General features: G+C 38.8%; 1 protein-coding gene across 1 annotated transcript in view; it reads right to left on the bottom strand.

The window, feature by feature from the left end:
* The window catches only part of MOCOS (molybdenum cofactor sulfurase), a gene marked incomplete at both ends in the record, with an annotated part of 204884 nt that overhangs the window by 21653 nt on the left and 159824 nt on the right, over positions 1-23407 (bottom strand). The window contains 3 exons of the mRNA XM_079533631.1: positions 1596-1758; positions 8797-9243; positions 10277-10393. Coding sequence (XP_079389757.1) covers positions 1596-1758; positions 8797-9243; positions 10277-10393 — 727 coding nt within the window. The remainder of the gene's footprint in view (positions 1-1595; positions 1759-8796; positions 9244-10276; positions 10394-23407) is intronic.

The following is a 23407-nucleotide window of genomic DNA, read 5'->3' as shown; positions in this document are numbered from 1 at the left end:
TAAACTAACATCAGTTTTCTCAAACTGTGTCTTGTGAAAGTGGGGGTTTGTTGTACCCTTCATGTCAAATAGAACAGGAAATCCCTGCTAACAACCACACAGACTACCAAAATAACTGTCAAAACCCAGAGATGCAGTTTCTCAGAATTAAAAACTCCCTCCCTCTACCACAGTAAGGAACAGCCATGAGAACAGCAACACAAGCAGTCACAGCAGGATCCACCACTGGGTTGGTCAGACAGTTGATCTGCCTGTCCATCCAGGGCTGGCTGTTAGACGGCTCACACACAGGGTTAAAGAAAGAACCTGAAGCAGTCTCAGCACAGGAAGGATTTGGCAAAAGGTATTGAAGTAGTTACTGTCACACTGAATCACACTGACAAATTTATTTTGTTGGACAGCGAGGGTAGGGAATACTAAACCATATTGAAATAAAATAGCTGTAAACAATTTTTTCCAATAATGAAATGTCCAGAGGGAAAGGAATGCTTGTGCCTGGAGGGGGGCAGAGAGCCCCCTGAGAGCTGGATTGGAATCCCTAAATAAAAACAAGATTGTATTTGGGATCTAGAACACACAACAAGTGTTAAAAAAAATAGCAGAAATACTCTAATGTACATTTGATAAACATGACAAAAGAAATTAGCTGGCCTGACAATTGGAGTGGACAACAAATGTACTGTACAAACAGAAAGGAGGCTGTAGTTACAGAACCACTCATATGGAGTTCTAATAAGGGGTTAAAAATCTGAATATAAGTTTCCTTGTTTTTCTCTGTGCAAAGTGAGAACACATACAATAATAACAGTTAAAACATACAGGATGAGTAAATGTAAGACACAAGGGAAATGATAAACACCATTCAGCCACATGCAAACGGGGCATTAATAATGACTTCAGCGGAATACAAACCTGTTCGACTGTTGAGTGCTAATAGCACTGTTAGGAAAATAAATAATTTGTTTTTATGGGGCTCTCCATAAAGATTTCCATAAAGTTTTCACTTTTTTTCCCCTTCAGCAGATAATAAAGAGGGTTTTGATGAGTCAAAAGAAGCCCAAACATGCCTGCTAGTGAGAGCATTTAACTGAGCTTAGTACTATCTGGTTCTTATCTTAATTCATATTAATTCCCACTGAAGACTCTACCCCTCTAGTCCCATAGCTGCTGGAAGAAAGAGGAGAGCAAAACATGGGAAGGGCTTTGGCCTAGATGTTTGATGTTAGACTCCTGTTCCTTTACCTTCACAGCGGTGACAGTCCCTTCAGGCTGGTGAACTCTCCTTCATGATGTGGAGGGACAGATTAGTCAATGGATTTCCACATTTATCAAATCACGTTTCCTTCCCGAAGCATTCACTTCACGACTGTGCATACGGATTTGCTATCTGCTCTCTACCTATCCCAACAACAAGCTAGGAAACTACCCAGGGCTATTCCAACCTCAGCCTTCTTTACCTGCAGCTGATAGCAGAAGATGTCTGTTCAGCTGGTATGCATACACGGCAATCAGTATTTCTGTGCATGCACACAGGTGTCTCTGCATGCAAGTTTAACATCAGTAAGAAAGGGGAAAAAAGGATATTGTTCAATTACCTTCTGCCTGAATGACCATAATCTTTTGCTTCAGATTAATTGAGGGATTTATAAGACACAACTTTGGCTCCTGCTTCTGAGTTATGCACACTCCATTCTGATTTACAACCATCCAATTACGGTCATACAGCAAACCTTGATTTCCTACCGGCCATTCTGTAACCTGAAAAAGCATCAGGAGGGGATGAAAAGGTTTAGAAAATATTAGTTGTATTAACATATTCATGCTGAAAAGATAGGGAAAAGAAACCAATAATGAAATTCCTTCAAATCAAAAAAGCTTTTGCAAGCTGACATCAGCCTTTATAACAGGAACTTTAAATCAAAGATCAAGTTCTCACTGCAAGAAGCTGACAGAAATGAATGGAGTTACTGTAATTTGTTGCATATTATCACACCCTTTGATTTAACAGAGCCGCGGGAATGCAGTAAATAATCAATGAAATACTCTGAAAACTGTTTTTAATTTTATACTCAGATACTTTAGGACCTCTTCCCCTTAACAACTTTAATTCACAAAGAATGGAGGTTTCGTGTGAGTTGTATGAACTAAGGAAAAAAAGAAGCAGAAAGCAAGGAAAACATGAAATTTAGAACTCTGAATAAACTTCCACTTTTTTTTTTTTTTTTAATGGAACCATTTTCTGAGAAAATATTCACTGCTGAAGTTTCTGTTTCAGCTAGAGCATAATAGTTTTCCAAATCCTCCTGAAACAAAACATGATCTTCTCTGCGAGCTGTTCTTCCACTGATTCTATAATGCTCTTTTCTTCCAATAGCCTACACAGGCATATTGTCCTTGCTTTCATGTACATTTTTCTGGTGAAAAGAACATCTGTTACTGATGTTACACAGATGGTAATCTCAAAATGAAAAAAAAGAGAGCAATTTTAGTAATGTCTTTGGGCGATATTAATAACTGCTTTCTCCTTCAGAATGCTAAAATATTAATACCATTATTTTAACATAAAGCTAGGCATTTAAACATATTGTTTCCACTGACATATGCTTTCTAGTCACAGTTGAATATGGAGAAAAGTTAACTACAGATGAACTGTGTTGAATTCTTGTAGAGAAGCTTAGCACTTTCCACACAAAACCAGCTTTAGCAAAAAAGATGCTGAGAGATTCAGATGCTCTGAAGAAAACATGGCTTGAAGCACTGGTTATATTAATTAAAAGTCGCAATTTTGTTTAGCATGTGCTCTTTCCAAAACACCACAGAAGCCAAAGCACCCCAATCTTACAAACTTTTTCAGGTTTTGGAAAGTTCTCAGCAACAGACTGCCATCAAGAGCATGGCTAGAGAGAGCTGAGGGCAGGCACTCAAGATGAGCTGAAATGGGAAACTGAGAGCACTGAAGCTGAACTAGCCTCCCACTATCAACCATATGAGTTATCAACTGCATGAAATACAGAACATACATGGAAAAATTAAAGAAATGTATTTTATCAACATGATTTATAACACTCTTTGGCAGTTTTTAAAGTAAGTCTGGATAAAAACTCAGTCAAAAATGAAATCTTTAGGTCTGGCATGCCATCTGAAACAGCATTGTCCCAGCAACTGTTTTTCACTAAAAGGGTGGTGACACACTGGAACAGGTTGCCCAAGGAGGCTGTGGATGCCCCATCCTTGGAGGCATTTAAGTCCAGGCTGGATGTGGCTCTGGGCAGCCTGGTCTGGTGGTTGGTGACCCTGCACTTAGCAGGGGGGTTGAAACAAGATGGTCATTGTGGCCCTTTTCAACCCAGGCCATTCTGTGATTCTATGAACTATATCAGCACCTAAAAGATCTGAACCTTTGCCTTGTTTTTTTTTAGGAGAAGAATCACAGCTCAAACACTGCAATATCAGCTGAAGTACAGCTTTTTATGCTGGCTGTAAATTATCCTTTGGAGATGCCTGTATTGTTTGGTTATCCTGTAATTAGATTACAAAATACATTTTGAACAGCTGGTGATCATCTGAGAGTTGCAAGAATTTCCTGCTAACAAATCTCCTTTCCAAAACAAAAGATCACTTATCAGTAACACATCCTGTCATGGATATACAGATCATGAAGGGATTTGCAAGACATAATATAGTTAATAAACTAAAAGAGCAGAAAATTATAGGAAGAACCCCAAAATGTGATTCCTAGCACCCAACTGTAACATTCAATTGTTTTGCTTCAACTTTGGGCCAGCTTTAGGCTCCACTCTGAGATGCAGCACACAACTGAAGGTCTTGAGCCCATTTTTCCCCTGGTTCCTCTGGTTGTTTGCTATCATACTAAGAATGATACACAAATGTCCCCAGTAGTAAGTCCCATGCCTCTCATGAATGTCCTGAGCAAACTGTCAAGTGCCCTACTTTCCCTCTACAGTTCAACTTAGTGTATTGCATGTCTGCTCCAATAACTTAAGTTGCAACAAGAAAATAACTGTGTACTCTGCCTTGAACAGGGAGTCACAGATGATCATGAAATAGAGCTGATTTGCTGCTAATATTGATACAGGAGATCAGTGTGGAATTGCTATTCTCTCCAGTACTTTGGCTTTCAATCTGCACAGACCCTCTTCCACCATTATTTGAAAGAGGCTGAAGGGATTGTTCAGTGATTGCAAGCAACTTAAGTAGAGCAGTTCAAATAAAGGACATCGTTAGAGGCACAATAAGAGTGGTTCAAGTTGGCTCCCTTGGATTACGTCCCACATGTCTGCCCAAAATCAGCTAATAAGACACAGTCTGCACAAGAGATGCACGTCCTGGAGGACAGGCAGCACGAGGCAAGGTAGGGCACTCAAACAGCGCTATATACCTATAATCAGGTAACTAAAAGAGTGAAGCAAAGCAGCCAGGGAAGCTTACTACTGCAGAGTGAAATAAAACAGGCTAACTTACATCATAATAAGAAATAGTGTATTACATCAATTCCCTGAAACTGCATGACCATCTCTTCTTCTGAGACAAATTAGAAGGTGAAGGACAGAGAGAAGCATGGACATCATGCTTTTACTGGTTACTGCATGCACACAACTTCATTCCCAGCATGGCAGGTGAGCTAATCATACAACATTCAAATATGCCTATAAGCTCAATGCACAGAGCACAACCAGTACATTGCATTATCCTATCTTCTTTAGCAATTTTTCTTTTTGTAATATTTTCATTCCAAAAACATGTTTTTGTTTTGTTCAGAATTTTCTCTAAAGTGTTTTGGGCTGCATTTTTCCATAGTCCACTGTAATGTCATCACAAAAGCTAACACAATTTTCAGGCACATTAAAGAAAGCACTGAACAGCTTTTAAATTATGCAAGTTTAAAAATGCTAGTGGTCTTACATATAATTTATCTACTGATTACTAAGAACTTGCATTGTATTTCTGATTAAAAGCTAATTTGTTTTCTGTGTTGAGATGCAATTTTTATCTTCTGAAATCTACTGCAAGAATAATAAAGTTATTAATGTTTAAAGTCCTAACCTTTTTACTGGGCACATTGCACTACGTAATTATGCAAGATTCATTGACATGAGAGATGTTCATGTTTAAAAATGTATGTTTAAAATATGTTTTTATGTTGAAAAAGAAGAAAAATGTGGTCAGGGACAGAGGCTACTCTTCTTTTCTACTTCTCTCCATTTAATAAAATAATTGTAGGAAAGTGAATACACATTTAAGACATTCAGCTAGAATATTCTGCCTTCTAGTTCCTAAGCCATATGTACAAAATCCATGGAACGTAACTGAACAGAGACAGTCCTGTGGCCAGGAAAAGTTCATGAAACATGCACACAGTAGGAGCTAACCAGTCTGCAGTAGGCTGAATACCTTAATGCAAGGTTTTATCCTGCCAGATGCCAAAGTACTCTGACTCTCATTTTCACTGGAGGCCAATCACCTCCTACACTGAAACACAGTTTCAGCTCATAGTTTAGATAAAGAGGAGATGATGTGACTTAAAAGAGGAGATTAAACAGGTGTGAGCTCACACTCATATCCTTGAATTTGTCCTTCTGTTACTAATTAAGTCATCTATACTGCAAACTACAAGTTGAGGGACAGGCTTCACTGGTAGATGCATGAGGTCTTGCACACATAGGTGGAATCTTCCTCTAGACATTTTATTTTAGGCAAACAAATCTGATCGTGTACTTCCCAATAAAGCCCATTTACAAGGCATGCTGAAGGTCTGACCTTTACATCAACTGGAAGACTGCAACTTGAACTTACGAATCTGAGATTCCGATCTCAAGTATCCAAGTACAAGATGAGTGATTTTATTGCAGTCTAATACCTAAGCCACTTTTTCACATCAGCTGGTTTGGAGCTACTATGTAACTGACAAATATAGGCATCAAATTTTAACAGGAAATATTTTTCTAACTTTCCAACAACTGCAAAACATTTAAAGCTATTTTAAATTTATATTATGAAATTGAATTTCAATTATTGGCTTCTATCTGAAGACCATGGGAACTACAAGCTACATTATTACTTCAGAAGTTTATGGAGTTAGTAAAGCGAAGGGACAGTAAAGTGTGAAGTCTGCATGACAAAGAGAGTGGCAAAAGAATAATCTTCTACTGGAATCAGCCTTTTCATGATAAAGCCTAGAGATCTTATGATAATTACTATTTTAGAAGGCAAAATGATTTTCAGGACTTGGGCCCATTTAATTGTGGTACGGCGTCTCTAGCATGCTTGGCTTAAAATTCCAGTGTGTGTGGATTGGTTATTTTCCCCTTCCAAGGTGACATAGGCTGAAGTTGTAGTAATGGTGTGCAGAGTATTATGGAGGATGATGCACTCTGCATTTGGTGGTCTGGGTTCTGGCAGCACTGGCTATCTATTTTACACTTCAGCATTGGAAAGAAACTAAGCCACTGTCTGGGTGAGAATGGGATCAACTGCCTTTGAGTTTTAATGCTCATTACAAGTGGTGGGCTGTGAGCTGCCATATTTATCTCTTTTACATGCAGAAAATCAGGTTGGCAGATCTTTCAATCTGTCTATAAATATATGACAGATAGTGCCTACTATCTGCTACTCTGACTTTTGGTAACAAAAATATGAAGAACACCTGGTAGACAGGAAGATGATCGCATAAGCAAACACATTTTCCTTTCTGGCTTACTTCAATATTGAAAATCATATAATGTTCCAATATACTTTTGGCTTCACTTCCTGGCCTGTTCTCCTTATGCACTGAAATCCATTTTTAATTAAATCTATTAATTCAACTTCTATTGTTATCTTCTATGGATTAAATGGAAATGTACAAAACATGTTCTTTGAGAAGACGATGAGGAGAGCTGCATGCTGCCTACAGTGAAGTTCCAGTCCCTTTCAATATTATATACTAAAGCAAGCATACATTTCATTAGGTATTACCCTTTGGCAGTACAGGCTCTGACAGTGCTTAGCTATTGGGCTCTAACACAGCTGATGCTTCATTACCAAAAAATATCAAATCAGAGACTTCAAAAATATTTCTAGGCATGAAAACCTAAACCTCATACAGTTCCAAATTTTAAATTTGCACTTTTAATCTAAACTAACTAAGCCTAGTGTTAGCTGCTGCCTATCCAATCCAAGTAGCCGTTGATACCTCGTGCAGTCAATGGAAAGAGACAGAAATACCTAGGGACAATTCATTTTTCCTACTGCAGATGCCTATTTTATGATAAGATGATTTAGCAGGTATCCATCTCTTCCTGCTTACCGAATAATATCTAACTTTAGAGGGGTAAGGTCAGGTGAGATGAACTCTGCTTTCATGCTGGGCCCATTAACACATACCTGGCACAAGAATTATGCATGGGGATTTTCCTCCTCCATTAAAACTGCAATTCTGTCTGTCAGGGTGTACCAGCTTTTTATTAATTTATTACCTAGAGAAGTTTCCCTTCACAGAGCTTGAAGAGAGGAAAACTGGCTCAGTTTGGGAAAACAAAAGCTGTCTTTCACACTGAGGTATGGTTTATCTGCTTCTGGGCACAATTACTTCAAAGTCTTCCTGGCTCTGAGTGTTCTGGTATGTATCCTGTAACACCAGCCTGCATGTTAAAAATAGAATTTGACCCCAAACGGTCCCAAATACTGCTAAGACATATTTCAGTGTTTCTGTAGTGGGCTTCTGCAATATAGCTGTAATAACTGCAACATTTAAACAAAGGTTAAAACATTCTCACATGATTACTTTGATTTTTAAATGGTTTGATTTAGTGGAAGGTTAATAAAGGGTGGAAAATTATTTGTTCAGGTCTCATTTAATGCTCAAGACTGTGCCTCTGAATTAAAAACATCATAAGCAAACCAAGTTTAGAAATGCAGATGTTTTGTTAATCTTTCAAAGACATTGCTTCAATTCCTCCCTTTCTTATTTTTTTGCATTAAGGAAAAAAGAAAAAAAAAGAAAAAAGATGAAAACAGCTGAGAATCCATATTTTAAATGCAGGTGATTTGCCACTGGATTTGACCCCAATTTTCATTCATATGTGAGACAGTGACCTACACCAGCAAGTTTTCACAGGGAAAGTTATACCATTATTGACATTCATTAAATCAGTTCTCAGTATGGTACTAAGCAGAGTCACATTCTAGGTCATGTGTGGGCCATACACCTATTTCATCATGCATTATTTTAAAAAAAAGTCACAGCTAAGGTGATGATATTATTAACTTGGCAAAAAAGCAATTAAAATCTTCAAAGAGTGAACTTTCAAATAGTGCAGCAACACTTAAATGTCATATTTCTGTTGCAAATGTATTTTTAATGATAACATTTCTTTGTAATGTAAATCAACCTCCTCTCAATTATAACATGTTAATCAAGTTATTTCTAAATTGCTGCCTACCCATCAATGCCTACAAATCCATCACATGTCATTCAGTGAAAGCATACTAATTATTTGATTATATTTTAGTCAAATTTTGCAAAGCCAACTTTTTTTTTTTTTCCCCCAAAACTGCATATTATGCGCTGATTTTTCTGTGATGGGCGATAGAGGAGCAAAGACACATTTGCATCTTGTACCTTCAGTCTAATTGAAAATCCTTTAGAGTGCCTTAGCAGGCAGGGCTCAATCCTAGAGATTGGAGAAATGGAAAAGTGAGCACCCCATGCTGTTTCCTAATATCTAATGCACATGTTGTTCCTGGTTGACACGTTTGATAGTTGGGGATAAAATAAGTATAATTTAAAGCACATACCTCAAATGCAGAGCATGATTTGATTGGATACAGGTAAATATTGATGACAGTAATGGGCTTGCCACCCCTTTTAATCTTTGGCACAGCAACCTCAGAAAGAGCTTCCCTTATGCTTTCCGACTGAGACTCCGGTGACCGCCAACTGACAGTCCTCTCTGTTCCAGATGGATTATTCCTATGTTCTCTATCTGCAATATGCGTTCTTGGAGACAATTTATTGACGCTGTTAAAGTAAGAGTGGTCATCTGGGGCAGGTTCTGTTGTTAGCTGCGTAGCAGAGGATTGAAAGGGAATCTCAGTGTCTGACTTAGAGAACCTTGTGGCTATGATGAATTTCAAAAATGCCTGTGCATCTTCAAAAGAAGACATGTAACCAAAGGATATTCTCACAGAACCAGTGGGACGTCCATCAATTAGGTCAATATCATCTCCACAGACATGGCCAGCCTAGTTTAAAATAGAAAGAAAAGCAGAGCTATTATGACAGACTGCATTACTTCCCTCTTACTACACAGTTATTCAAAAGTCTGTTAATTCTAACCTGAAATATTGTTTTCAGAAATACACAGTTAACCCATGAATACATGCAGAAAAAGGAGAAAAAATCCCAAATGTCTAATTAGCTACTCGAGCAAGGAAAAATATTGTTTTGTAATGTTTGCCCTATTCTACCCCAAAGCAAGAGGATCTTCTCAAAAACTTATGTCAAGAAAAAGTTTGCATGTGCCAGAATAGCCTGTTAGCAAGATTAGTCTCCAGATAAATTCCAGTCTCATCTGCATAGTTCGCTGAGATTTAAACTGGGATATTACACTCAGTTAGCTGACCAAATCACTAGCCTGCTGGTTTCTGTGGGAGTTTTGTTTATATCCATTGTCAGAACAGTTCCATTTTATATAATCAGTGGCATATTCACTGAATTGTAGAGGTTGGAAAGACCATCTGGTCCAATCCTCTGCTAAAGTAGGTTCCTAGAGAAGGTTGCACAGGAAAGCATCCAGAGGGGTTTTGAATATCTCCAGAGACTCCACAACCTTTCTGTGCAGGTTGCTCCAGTGCTGTGTCACCCAGAAAGAAAAAAAGTTTATTCTTAGATTTGTATCAAATTTCCTGTGTTCCCATTTGTGTCCCTTATCCCACGTCCTGTTGCTGAGGAACACTGAAAAGAGTCTGGCCCCATTCACTTTGATTCCTACCCTTTAGATATTCATAAGCATTGATAAGATTCCCTCTCAGGCTTTTCTTCTCCAGACTGAATATTCTCCAGTCTCTTAGCCTTTCCTTGTAAGGGAGATGCTCCAGGCCCGTAACTATCTTTGTACTCCTCAGCTTGACACTTCCTAGAAGTTCCTAGTCTTTCTTGAACTGGGGAGCCCTCATATCTCCCATCCTTTGTGAAATTCAGAACTGATAGCCTGGGTCACTGAATTTGTAAGTTTTCCAAGGGTAATGTATCACATAATCTCATTCAGAAACTAACCTGCAGGTTCTTTTGGATGTCCTCATCGCTTATACCCAAATGCATCTGGCAGGCTCCTGTGTTACAGAAGCAACCTGTGCGGACATGTATGTTGCAGAGGCTGGCCATCTTTTCCACCTTCCCGATTCAACAGGAAATAACACATAAAAGAAGAACAAAAGACAGACATTTAAAGTTGTGGTAAACTATATACAGTGTTTTAAGGGTACAAATCAACTGGGGGTAAATCGCATCTCTAAATTATTAACAACTGACTGTAGCTGTCAGCATTCCCATAATACACTGAGGATTTTTCAGCCTTGTTATTTCAGCTGAAAGAAAACACTGATGGAAGCAGATAATTACAGTGGCACTGAGAGAAAGTTATACAGCACACACACAAACACACACAGTGTATCAGTTCAGACACGGATCCTTCTAATACCAGCACACACACTTACTTTTAAATCTGTGCACCTATACTGGTAATGTGAATTACAGGTCTGCAGCATAGTGTCATTTAGGGTTTGGCCTGAACCATCACCTATAACTGCCCCTACAAGACGAAGAGTGAGGGGTGGGGCACCTTTTCAGTTAGCTGAAGGAAACCTTTCTCACCAGGAATCTGATACTGTAAGTCCTCATTACAGAAAATGAAGATATTAGTGTGTTCGTGGCACACCCGTGCTTGAAGAATCAGCCCCTCACCAAGCAACTACAGCTCATCGGGCAGGCACTCCATTGGGATACTTCCTTCGATTTTGCACACATGACCACCCAGTCTACCAACTCACAGATGAATGTTTTCCTGGTGCTATGCTTTTTTTGTGTTATACTGTCCCTTTATCATCCACTTAATATTGAATAGGCATAAATACAGTGATTGATGACAAGCTGGCATGAGTGAATGATGTGAAAAACAGAGGCACTTCTCTTTATATGCATCAGAAGGAGAAGCAGATACGGATGCAATGGGAGAGTGGCATTGGCTCTCTAAATGGCCCCACAGAGAAGAAATGCAGATTGTCAAGGATTCATAGCAATGCTAAGAAACAAGGAAAGCACACCATGGGGATCCTCTTAGCACAGTTCAAAAACCATGGAAGCACACAGTAGGGATCTGAACACTCTTTATGTTGATTTGAAAAAGCAACAACAGCTGGTGCTAATGATAACTGAGCAGGTACAGATACTGGCAGTTATTTCTTTGACAACAAATGACAAATAGGCCTGGTCATGACTTGGAAAAAGGACAGATGGTCAGAAAGGTACATCCAATTGGCACATCCAGCCCTTACCACAGACTTCCAGAACCACCTCACACAAACTCTGTTTAATCTCTCTGTGCTTTATCTCCTCTACTGCAAAAGGGAAACTCGGGGTCCTAGGAATAAGCATGCTACAGTTTGAGGGGACTCAGATATGCCAGAAACACAGTCCTCCTCTCAGGCAGCTAAGGCTACATGCAGAATGGGAGCACCCAAAGCTGTAGGAATGGAAGTGCTTACCATTTCAGACCTGTCACTTCCCTAGCTGTCAACCCATGCTTTACCTGCCTGAACTATCAGTGGAAACATTCAATCTAGGTTTTCTAGGAGGCTTAAACTCTGTTTGCTTTTATGTTCTTTAAACATAATTTTTTTTAATATTGGTTACTGGTGAGCACTTTCCAGATTATCCCAACACAGCCCATCCTCTGTCTCCTGTTTTCTGACATCATCAGTCCTTTAATGTCAGCCTTCTGACAGCTTTGAGTTTGCTTGTGTGAGCCTTCATTGACTGTCTTGGGTCCTTGAAAAACCAAGCCCTTCATTAGAACTTATTCTAGGCTGAAATAATTCAACCTAAGCAGCGTTCAGTTCTGCTAAAAGCAGTTCAAACTAAAAGCACTCAGTGCGTGGGACACAAGATACTCCACATAAAAATGTGCTGTATACACATAGGAAATCCTACACTATTATGGAGCGAAAGATATCGCCGCTCATGCTTAAATGTGCTCAGCCTCATTAGTTCAGTTCAAAATGGTTTAGCTCTCAAATGGAGAAACAACCAAACTAACCAGACTTGGAAAGCAGAGAAAAGATGTCTTCTCATGACTAATGCTTTGGAGAATAAACTGTGTTCAAAGCATGTTTCTCAAATCAAAGTTACAGCTAAAGTCATCTGTTGAGAAAGATTGTTGTGGTGTCATTAACTTTGTGCTGTCAGAAGACTTCAGTCTGGGAACAGTGACATTTTCTTGACTTCTTTATACACTTAGATGAGAAAAGTTTGTATTCTGATATAACATGGTTTGTCATGGAGCTGGTGACTCGTGGGTGGATCTATCGTTCTGTTAATGATGACAAGCAAGGCTAAAATCATGACAGATTTCTCTACTGAGACTGTACAGTGGATTTATTTTCTCAGTATTCAAAAAGCTTAGAAAATCTCTTTTTAATACTGGTTTGTTTGTTTGTTTGTTTTCTTCTGAAGAAATGTTGCTGGGCAGCCTTGATTATCCAAATGTATACAATGTAATGAAGTTTCCATGACCTAGCTTCAAGGAATTGTTAACAAGATTATTTTTTTTAATTTTTTACATTTTGTCAAATAAACGATTACTATGCTTTAATAAAGGCCTCAGAATTTCATTCTAACCTTGCCTAGCATTAAGAAGAGAAAGACGTGACATGACCCTTCTTCGATAACACTTTTAACTATGTTGTATATTAGTCTGTACAGTAGACAAAGATTATTGATACATAAAAATGTATGAATATTAGGGGAATATAGGGAAGTAAGGTTCAGGAGAACAAAGATAAGTTATTCATAAGCTTTACTATTAATTGAGTTCCATTATCACCAATGCAAGGCTTAAATATACATAGATGCCCTGCAGATTTTGGTGACATGATGCACACTTATTATTGAAAGCAATGAAACCAAGTAAAGAATGAGCACATGCAGCACTGCCAATCTATCTGCCCCTTGAACACATGCTTGACTGTCCCTTGGACATATGCAATGCCTTCTTTAGTTCCACCCTAGAAATATTCTGTGCGGGGAGCTAATTTAATCTCTCTCCACAGCGTTACCACAGAGCAAAACAAATAGAACATAAAACATCTGTTACAGTTATTTCAATGAAGAAAAGCTTATTTAAATAAAGCACATCTCCAAAATTGCCATAAGGAGCAATAACGGGTATGGAACTCAGGCTTAGGAAATAAAGCATGATGCTTGCAGCTCTGTATCTAACAATGGCACTAAGCTTTTGGGAACCAGAAATGTGTTCATCAATAAGGCACAGAAGCATGAATGGTACTGATGGTATGTACACAGAGTTATGTATTCCAATCTTCAGCTTTGGTGGTTCTCTGAGTGCAATAATTGGAACCATTGTACCTAGGTTTTTCAAAGCCTAATGATGACAGTTGAAGTGCAAAACACATGCGGAATCTTTACAGCATATTAACCAATTTCAGTCAGTGAGGACATAGTAGTGAAGTCATCACAGTATCCTGGAGTCTCATCTGTCCCTCAGAGTCCCTTGGCATTCATTACTTTTTCTGAAGCTGTTTGCTGGGGGCCAAACCCTGTAAGGCTGCTTCATGCCCAAGCACTCTCATGTCAGATCATCTCGACTTTTGACAAGAAAAAAGTACTTTTTCTAGTTCCATGTTGTGGTCTTTGAGTCTAACAAACACACGTGAATAATGTCCATCTAAACCAATTTTTAAAGTACTTATCTTTGTCTCAGAGAGAATTTCTGTTTTAAGCACAGTTGCTGTCCTAAGCAAGTCAGCCTTCAGTATTGACATGTTGACCAAATGTTCACCTTTAGCAATTGCTCTGTTTGGCAAATACTATTACAATTGATATATATATTTTTTTAATTTAAAAAACAAGGGGGTGGAGAGGTTTTATTTTTAGCATTTCAGTGTACTGTCCTACAACAATCTCCTGTTGGATAGCTGCTGTTTTAGTTCATACTTAGAAGATGAACAGAAATTAGATTTTCATGTGTTCTACCTTTCTATTCTTTTTCACACTGTTGCACCAGTAACTCCTCTGCCTTTGCCAAATGACTGACTTCTGCTATCCACTCCCTTTGGGACTTCTCTAGAGGCATGCTGCATGGTATAAGCCTTTCTCTGGCTTCAGACTCTGCTGAAATAAGTCTGAGGATGATGCTCTTACTGCAGGTAGATATATACTAAATGATAGAAAAGATTTACAAATACCTTGTAGTTTTTCATTATTTCTAACTACCAAAGTCTAAGATTCTCAGTAAGAATGGTGGATTGCTTAGGAATCTCTGCTGAAATCATTTCTGTAGGTTCAAATTCTGCAGCTGTTTTTCAAGCAAGTTATTTTACTGAGCATCACAATTATTGACATGAATAAAAGTCTTTTTTATAATAGGTCATGAAATGTTCTGAAAACACACAACAACAACAAAATTATTTAATTCAAAAGTGGCAGGTACTGTCTTCAAGAATTGGGACTGGGACTTCTCATTCTACTTTCTGCAATGACCACATTTCAGAGGAATTTGCCTGTCTGATGGACTTGCTCATTAGAAGAATTTCACTGCATACCACTGATGGCTGCCTATAAAACAAGATTCATGACACTGTGTTCCACATCCACTGGTAAATTAATTCACTGATTCATGGCATGGAATTTGAGAGAAAGTAAGCTAGCTCTTTCCGTCATCCAGCTTTTGACTGTAAAATGTTGTTGCTGATGCAAATGCATAATTAATCTTTTTTAAATACAATTTAATAAGAAGTAGGTCAGAATATGTACATATACACACACATACATACATAAGCAGTTGTTTTGGAATAACTTGGTAGGGAGAAAAAAGCATTTTATCTGAGTAACAATATTATTAAACTGGCTTAACTGCATGGTTTCCTGGTTTTGTATCTCAAGTAAGGAATTTCCACCAATCTCCTGGTATTGATGAAGCTGATCCTCAGCTGCTGATTGTGTCTCTAGTTGTTAACAATGGTTTAAACAAACTGGTATGTGGATGTAAATCTTTCTTCAGTCTACATACATTCATCACTCTCTCCTTAGCAGACAGCAGTAGTGTATCAGACTAAGATACTGAAATCTACTGAAATTGCCAAACTGAGTGTCTAGATAGTGGAAGTATGAAGTTTTCAGGAAATTTCTTGTTGATGTGATAATTTAATCTGCCAGTTTAAAAAAAAACCCTCAAATAATAGGCATGATTGCAGATAGGAAAATTCAGAATAATTTGGAATATGTGGTTTCCCATTCTGCAGGAATTCTCTCCTAGAGGATGCCACATGCATAACAAATTGTAGGTCCTCCATGCATAAAGGAGTAGCAAGAATTTTACACTTCTGAGATCCAGAAACTACCAGATACTTTGGGAATTAGGTGACCGTAAAGAAGAAATGAAACAGTCCTGATTTTTAATGGATGACTTCACTGCTTTTTGTGCCCTGTACTACATGCGGTGAACTGGGGTATGGGCTTATTTGGAACATATCTCAACTTTGGGAGTCTAAGATCCAGCTACTGAAATTGAAAAGATTGATGAGTAGGTAAAACACCTTAGTTTTGTCTGATTTGGCACCTCAATTCTCATTGGTCTCCCCAGTCAATCATATTTTGTTTTCTTTTCTTTTTAAGACCATATTCAGTGATAATAAAAATCCTGTTGATAAAGTGACATCCAGAAAAGGGCAGATTCCAGGAAGAAAAGCAAAGCAAAGAAACTCAAGCCTTCTGCAGACTTCTAGCTCTGACTTCAACATAGCTTTCCCATGTTGTAACAGGAAACTGTTTCTATCACTACATCCAGTTGTGCATCTCTAGCTACCTTGTAGGCTAAAGGGATCAGGGTAGACTCTCAGGGTAGCTGAAACTTTCCCCACCTTTTTCCTTTTTTCTTATATCCCTTAAATCTCCTTTTGTCTGTATTTATTTCCTCCAAATGGCAACAATACTGCTTCCTTACCATGCAGGGAGGTCATGGGGTTAAATACTAATATTTCCCTTTGTTGAAATATTACTTTAATTACGGCCATACAGGTTCCTATAATTTTCTCCCTAAAATTTCTCTGAAGGGAGAAGGAAGATGCAAGTGAGGTAATAGAGCAGGTAGAGCCAGGCCTCTCCTCGTCTTCAAAAGATTCAGATAGTGGGCTGAAACTGGACACTGCATTCATTCAAAGGCAGCTGATCTGCTTTTATTAATATCTAGAAAAAAAGCATCCAGCAGAGGCTGTCAGAAGTGCAGTCCTCTTCCTGCTGCCATGGAGTTTCTTTTCATATTTATTTCTCTCCTATGTAACAAGGTCTGCAGTTTAGAGCCACAGTTTAGCCCTGTGAGAAAATATTTAGCCTCCCCCATTTATCTTAGATTCTGTCATCTGAACAACTGTGAGCATCTTTCTTTTATCTCCTTTGCAGTTTCCCTAGCAACATGCAAGGACACTCCAGAGAAGTGGTGTCAGGCAAAATCTTCAGTCTAGGATTTCATGGAGCTTTCTAACATTGACCAGGTCTGGTGAGCAGTGAAACAGTGCACAATTTTAAGCATACCACCTCACAAGTGCCTTTGTCCCCGTGCAATGAAATACTGTAAAAAGCAACTCAACTTGTACCCTGCCATAACTTCCTCAACAAGATAAGCTTCATTATCTATTAAAACAGGCTTGCAGTTATCACACTGAATCTCTCAAGTACATCATCTCCTTACTCTCAGTCAGTAAATCCCTAACTAGCTCAATGAGAACGTGTGCTGTATTGCCATCCCCTTGTAAGGGCTGTTTTTGAGTGCCCAATGCTGGGTTACTGTTATCTTGTAACCAAACACCAGCAAAGAACCAGACTGTAATGGCATTTCTTGCCAGTTTGAAGTAACTAGGTGCTATTTATTGTCATGCCATCATGGTTTGCTGCATCTCTACTATCTCCCTGCTTGGGAGTCGTCCATAGCACAATTGGAAACTAATTGGAACCAAGGAAGTTAGTGGAGGTTCAAAAGGAATCTTCCCAGCAATTTTACTTCTTGCAATTCTGTTTGCATTCTATTTCACCGGTCCATCCACTGTCCCCAGCTTCCTGAAATCAATGCCTGAATCCATAGCTAAAATCAATAGTGAGCATTCACTCCAGTCATTTTTAGATTGCTACTGGGAAGAAGGCCAAAAATCCCATTAAGTATGTTAAGAACACTTTTCTTTCCCTGAGTCATCAAAATTAATATAATGAGTGGATATGCTTCTAAAAGCATTACTGTAACTAAGTCAGGGTCATCTGACCATCCCTGAGCAGACTTTCTTAGCTAGAATTAACAAATGCTGAATTTCCATTTTCTCTGCCTCCCTCCCCACCCCCCAAGGAAAAAAAGGCTGCACTTCTCCAACTGCAAAACTGAATGATTACATAAAAGAAGTAAGAGTTTGGGGAAAAATAATAATAATAAAAACAAAAAAATAGATTTTGAAGAACAGCAAGGAACTCAAAATTTAAGTATAGTAGAAATTATTGCTCCTTGCTTTTTAATAATAACCCACTTTCTCCTGCAGGGACATGGCATGAATTTCCAGAGCAGGTGAACAGGTCAGATGGCTACTACCAGACTCCAGCCAGCAATCTGACCAAACTGATCTAGTAACAGCTTCCAGTTCTAAAGAAATGCTGCAGCTCCTTTTTTCTTCACTCTTGTAATGTTCATATTCTCACTCCAATTCTGTACAGATGTACAATGCAGTGGACCCAGTCCACTAGAGCAGCAGAGGGTACTGTCTAGGATATAAAAAGCAGTATTTCAGGAAATCTACCTTCTTCAGCTATTGCATGGTTCTTTTCATCAAGTACGTAAGTAATTACTTGAATATCTATCCATCCATAAGTGTGAATATACACATGTATCTGCCACTTCATGTCTGAGGATATTGACCTATTTTCTCTTAATTCCTGAGTGATTAGAGAGTGCTATTGAGATAACTGTATAAGTGGGGAAAACAGGTATTGAATCTGTCAAGATTCAGAAAGACTTCAGCAGAAACAGAGGATACCAGCAGCCCATTGCTGGGTTCCTGGATACTGATGTGGGTCCAGCTAAGCAGTTTTTTAGTATATCATTGAAGAAAAAGGAAGATCTTAAATTGAACATTTAGGAATGAAAGCAAAGAAAGTGCACCTGTGATGAAAAGGTACAGCCAGAATTTGCTATGGCCACTGTATCTACCATGAGCAACTACTTTTATGTACATTTCCCATCATCTCTCACACCTCTTTGTCACTTATTACTTTTGTTTGAAGGCCTAAGTGCAAAAAGACAGAATAAATTCTATTGGCATATATTGCTTTCTCTTAGCCAGGTTGTGCTTCTGAATGCTTGCCCAAATCTCCTGTCTCACACGCTCGGAATCTTCTGTTTTTCTGCTTTCGTGTCCAGACTCATTTCTTTTTTTAATTTACCCAGTGCTTATAGAAATGAAGACTTTGGTTGCATTGAGAGAAACTTAGGTTCATCATCAAGATATATTTTGTAGCAGTGAATATAGCTAAATTTCAGCCTCATAAGGCTGTGGAAAGGTTCAGATTAAGATGATCCTATCTTGGCACATAATGAGATGGATAACCTCTCACGGTCCCTACAGCGCTAAAACTTGTTTTTCCCCCCTTCACATCTCAAATCACTGGAATAAGTTTCACTTGACTGTTAATCTACTTACAAGAGAATTCACTGCTGTGGAATGCTTTGGATAAAAAAGGATAAATGGAGTTCAAAAGAGAACAAATACTTTTGTTTCTAGGAGAAGTCTCATTCTTTTTACTTTTTCTTTTTCTTTTTCCCCCTCTCTTCCAAAACCAGCACGTGAACACTGGAAGAAAGAGACTACGGAGTAGCCATGGTACAGTGGTGAGATCCTCCGTGGCTCTTGTTATGCCTAAGTGATTTGGTGCCACATTTTCAAATGGAAGACCCTGCTCTACACTTCAGAATGACAGAAAACAACAACAGGATAGAAGAAAACAACAGTGGGTCACTGAGTCTACCCTTAACTCTTAATACCCTTAATATTGCCCTTAACATAACAAAGTAGATGGAAATAGAAAGTGGATGAGAGAGTGGGCAGATGCCATAATAAGAGCAGTCATCAGATTGCACTATAGATTTGTGCTGAAGGGACAAGTTATCCGTTGAGAAGTGTTGATAGGTTTTCCCTGCAAAATGGATGAAGAAAGATAAGTTCAAAGTCTAGCTCTCCCCTCACTCTATCTGGGCTGATGGGAATGAGCAAGGACATGCTAATGCAATCTCCTAGACAAAGCTGATCACAATCTAGCTGAGCAGGGTTCTCAATCCTGAGAGCCAAAACTCACCCATATGTAACACTGCCGAAGAGCTTTTCCTAGAAGATGCAAAATGTTTACATAGTCTTTGGCAGCTGATTGCTGTTATAGCAGTTTGTCTATCACACACAAGTGTGAAATGGCAGGCAGAACGGCTGGGACTCCTAATGAACTGATGCTTACTCCCTTCTTAACAGGATTTTTAGGAGGCATGGTAGGCATATATGGATGCTAAGGAAATTTTTGCAGGTGAGACAGTCACAGCAAGCTACAGGCTTCAGGCAAAGCAGGTATTGTCAAAAAGAAAAGCTATGAGAGCTAGGATGGTTTGATCGCTTTTTAAGCCCATAAGACACAGTAAAAATAACAACAAAAAAAATATTTCTCAGCAATCCAGGGGGAAAAAGTTTGTTAAAGGAAGCTGTACGTCTCAAGAGGGGGCAGAAAACACAGAACTGGGAGGTGTGACTGGATAAGAGCTCCCTAGAGCATGAATTCAACAGATGTTTCAAGGTGAAACTCCATCTGCCCATCTCTGCCCTAGTCCCTTTCACCTCTTCTAATTCCCAAACTGACTTTACAGGAAGAAATGTGAAAGGTTGTTAAAATTTCTCTCCAACCATCTATATTACAAAGAATATTTAACAGATCTCTTCTTCCTTTGAGAAGTAAGAGTAAACTCAAAATAATATTAGCACAAAAGCTCCTCATGGCAGAGCTGGTATTCTTTTTCAAATCTGCAAGTGGAGAGATATGTACAATTCCACACTTCTATCCTCTTTGTATGAAAAGCACTTTTTTTTCTGTCTATATTTGTTGTTTCAAATCAATATTCCCTTACAGCTCTTCCATCCCCTCTTTGGCAATTGTAACACATTACGGAAATGCATGCAAGACTTTGATAAAATGATGGCAACGATGCAAACTGAAGCCGAGTCATTGCTGTTAAGCAGTGTTTCACAGACTGGAAGGACTTGAGGATATTTATAAACTCGTATATACTGAAAATAGCAAAAATTCACTATAAATAAATGAGGCAATGGTGATTTGCTGCATTAGAAATCTGCAGTATTAGCTCATCCCTGAATACATATATATATATGACCCCATTTTTGTGACATCATAAAATCTCTTTAATGTCTAGAGCAAATTGCTCTTTTTCTTTTTTTTCTGGAAGCCTTACAAAGAAATAGGAGATCGGCAGCTTACTGCATTAACGTCAATCCTTCCACTTTGATCCTGCACCACTGACTTAGCAGGGGTCCTTTGACTCTAGTCCTACACTTTCCAAAACACCAGCTAGTCACCTGTCCATTCATGAACAGCAAAAGCTCTAATGCTGGAGAACTACCCATTCTGAACTGGGCAAGTATGATGAAGCTGTTTGGTATTAAATACCAATATACTGGTATAATGGCCATCTTTATGCCCTAGGCTTGCGATAGTTTCTCTGTTCATAACCTGGGCACAAATGGACACACAACATAAAATGGCAGACATGCTGTTGTAAAGAACAGGCAGTACATGTAAAAAGAACGCAGATATCTTCCCAACACATTTCAAGAATAAATTAATAACAACAGCAGTCCAAGGGAAGTATGGTGGAGCTCAAAGGGAAGTTTGGTGCAGCTCAAAGAAGGAAATTTAGTGTAGTTTTAGTGCCAAAAGACTATAGACTAATGGGGATTTCAAAAATTTAGTGGTTTTGTTCCTAGATAAAGACATATTTGTTCATGAAAAAAACTGAAGAAAAAGCTTTTGAACAATGATTGATATTTGAAGCCTGCCAGTCCCTCTTCTTTGATTGTTTTAATTACCATTTAGAGCAAAACAGCTAAACCAGTAATTGAGCCATCCATTAAACCAATGATACACATAGCATTCAAAGATAGTTCTTCCAAAAGTAATACTCTAAAACAGTGATAGTCTTCAACAGTCATAAACAGCTAAAAGAGAGACAAAGAACAATTCAACTTCTCTAACTACTCCACTCTCACCCTACCACTTCTTAATATTTACATGTCCAGTATCATATATACTGGGACAGGAAGCTATCAAAAACGATGCCATCATTGAGACTGCAATCACGACATTGTCTCATTTCTTGTTTTAATGAAATTGTTTCATTTGATCTTGACTGATGCAAAAACGGTTGCATTCAAGGATGATTCTGAGACCACAGCTACTTCCTACTAGTGCAGTTGATGCAGTGTATGCAATCCATGAATGCTTGTGTTTTGATGCACAGTCTTGTTAACTGGGGTGAATTGCACTCATAAGAATGAAAAATGGATTTCAGTAATAGCAGTCAGTAAGAACAGTTTTCTTCTAAAATGCTACAAAGATAAAGGACATGATTTTTTCCCTGTTTTAATTTTCAGTGGCAGTGCTAAATGTCATGTATTTCATTGCATGCCTTTCACATTCTAAGTATCTTGGACTTAGCTCAGAGTTCTGAATATCATGTAAATTATGTAAATCTTCAGGCTTAAATGTAAGCTTGGTATCCTCTGAAGACACTGTCTACTTCTAAAGTTTTTCTTGCCAGTCTGAAATGTTTGGAATGGAATCACAGAATCATAGAATGACAGAGTTGTAGGGGTTGGAAGGAAACTCTGGAGATGATCGAATCCAGCCTCTCTGCTGAAGCAGGTTTCCTACAGTAGATGACATAGGAAAGCATCAGGGTGGGTTTCGAATATCTACAGAGAAGGAGACTCCACAACTTCTCTGGGCAGCCTCTTCCAGTGCTTTATCACCCTCAAAGTAAAAAAGTTTTTCCTCATGTTTGTCTGGAACTTCCTACATTCCAGTTTGTACCCATTTCCTTGTCTTCTGTCACTCAGCACCACTTAAAAGAGTCTGGCCCCATCCACTTCTCTCCTGCCCTGTAGATATTTATAAGCATTGATAAGATACCCTCTCAGCCTTCTCCATGCTGAACAGCCCCAGGTCTCTCATTCTTTCTACATAAGGGAGAGGGTCCAGGCCCATAACCATCTTTGTGGTCCTCTGCTTGATTCTCTCTGGAAGTTCCTTGTCTTCCATGAACTGAAGAGTACAGAATTGGACAAAGTACTCTAGATGTTGTTTAACCTGGGCAGAGTAGAGGGGAAGATAACCTCTCTCAGTCTGCTGATCATGCTCTTTTTAATGCACCCCAGGGTACCACTGGCCTTGATCATAAAAGCAAGGGAGAAAAAAGAAGGGAAAGGAATGAAAGAAAGGGGAGAAGAGAGGAGTTGAGTTGGAAGGGAACTGCAAAGATCATCAAATCCAACTATCTGACCACTTCACACCTAACCAGAAGCTAAAGCATACTACTGAAGACACTGTCCAAATGCCTCTTGAACACCTAAACACTCTAGGAAGGCTGTTCCAGTGTTTGACCAAATAAACTTTTCATTGCATCCTGCCATCAGTGATAACGTCAGAACTCAGCACTTCCTTCTGCCTCCCCTCATCATGGTGCTACAGAGAGCAATGAGATTGCCTCTCAGGTTCCTCTTCTCCAGACTAGACATTTCAAGAGTCCTCAGCATCTCCTCACAGGACATATCCCCCCAGCCCTTTTATGAGACTTACTGCCCTCCTCTGGATTTAAAGTACCTTAAGATCATTTTTATGTTGTGAAGCCCAGAAATGCATGCAGTATTCAAGGTGAGGTTACACCAACACTAAATATAGAAGTGAGAATAAATTACTCCAAACCACAGCATAGTACCTTCTCTAATATCAGTCAGTTTGTTCTTTTCAGGCTACCAAATGCTAATGTCCAGCCACACTAGGCAGTGGTCACATAACAGTTGCCTGTCA

The sequence above is a fragment of the Tetrao urogallus genome (genome assembly GCF_951394365.1).
Source record: "Tetrao urogallus genome assembly, chromosome: 3".
Lineage (NCBI taxonomy): Eukaryota > Metazoa > Chordata > Aves > Galliformes > Phasianidae > Tetrao > Tetrao urogallus.
This window is presented reverse-complemented; position numbering and strand designations above follow the sequence as displayed.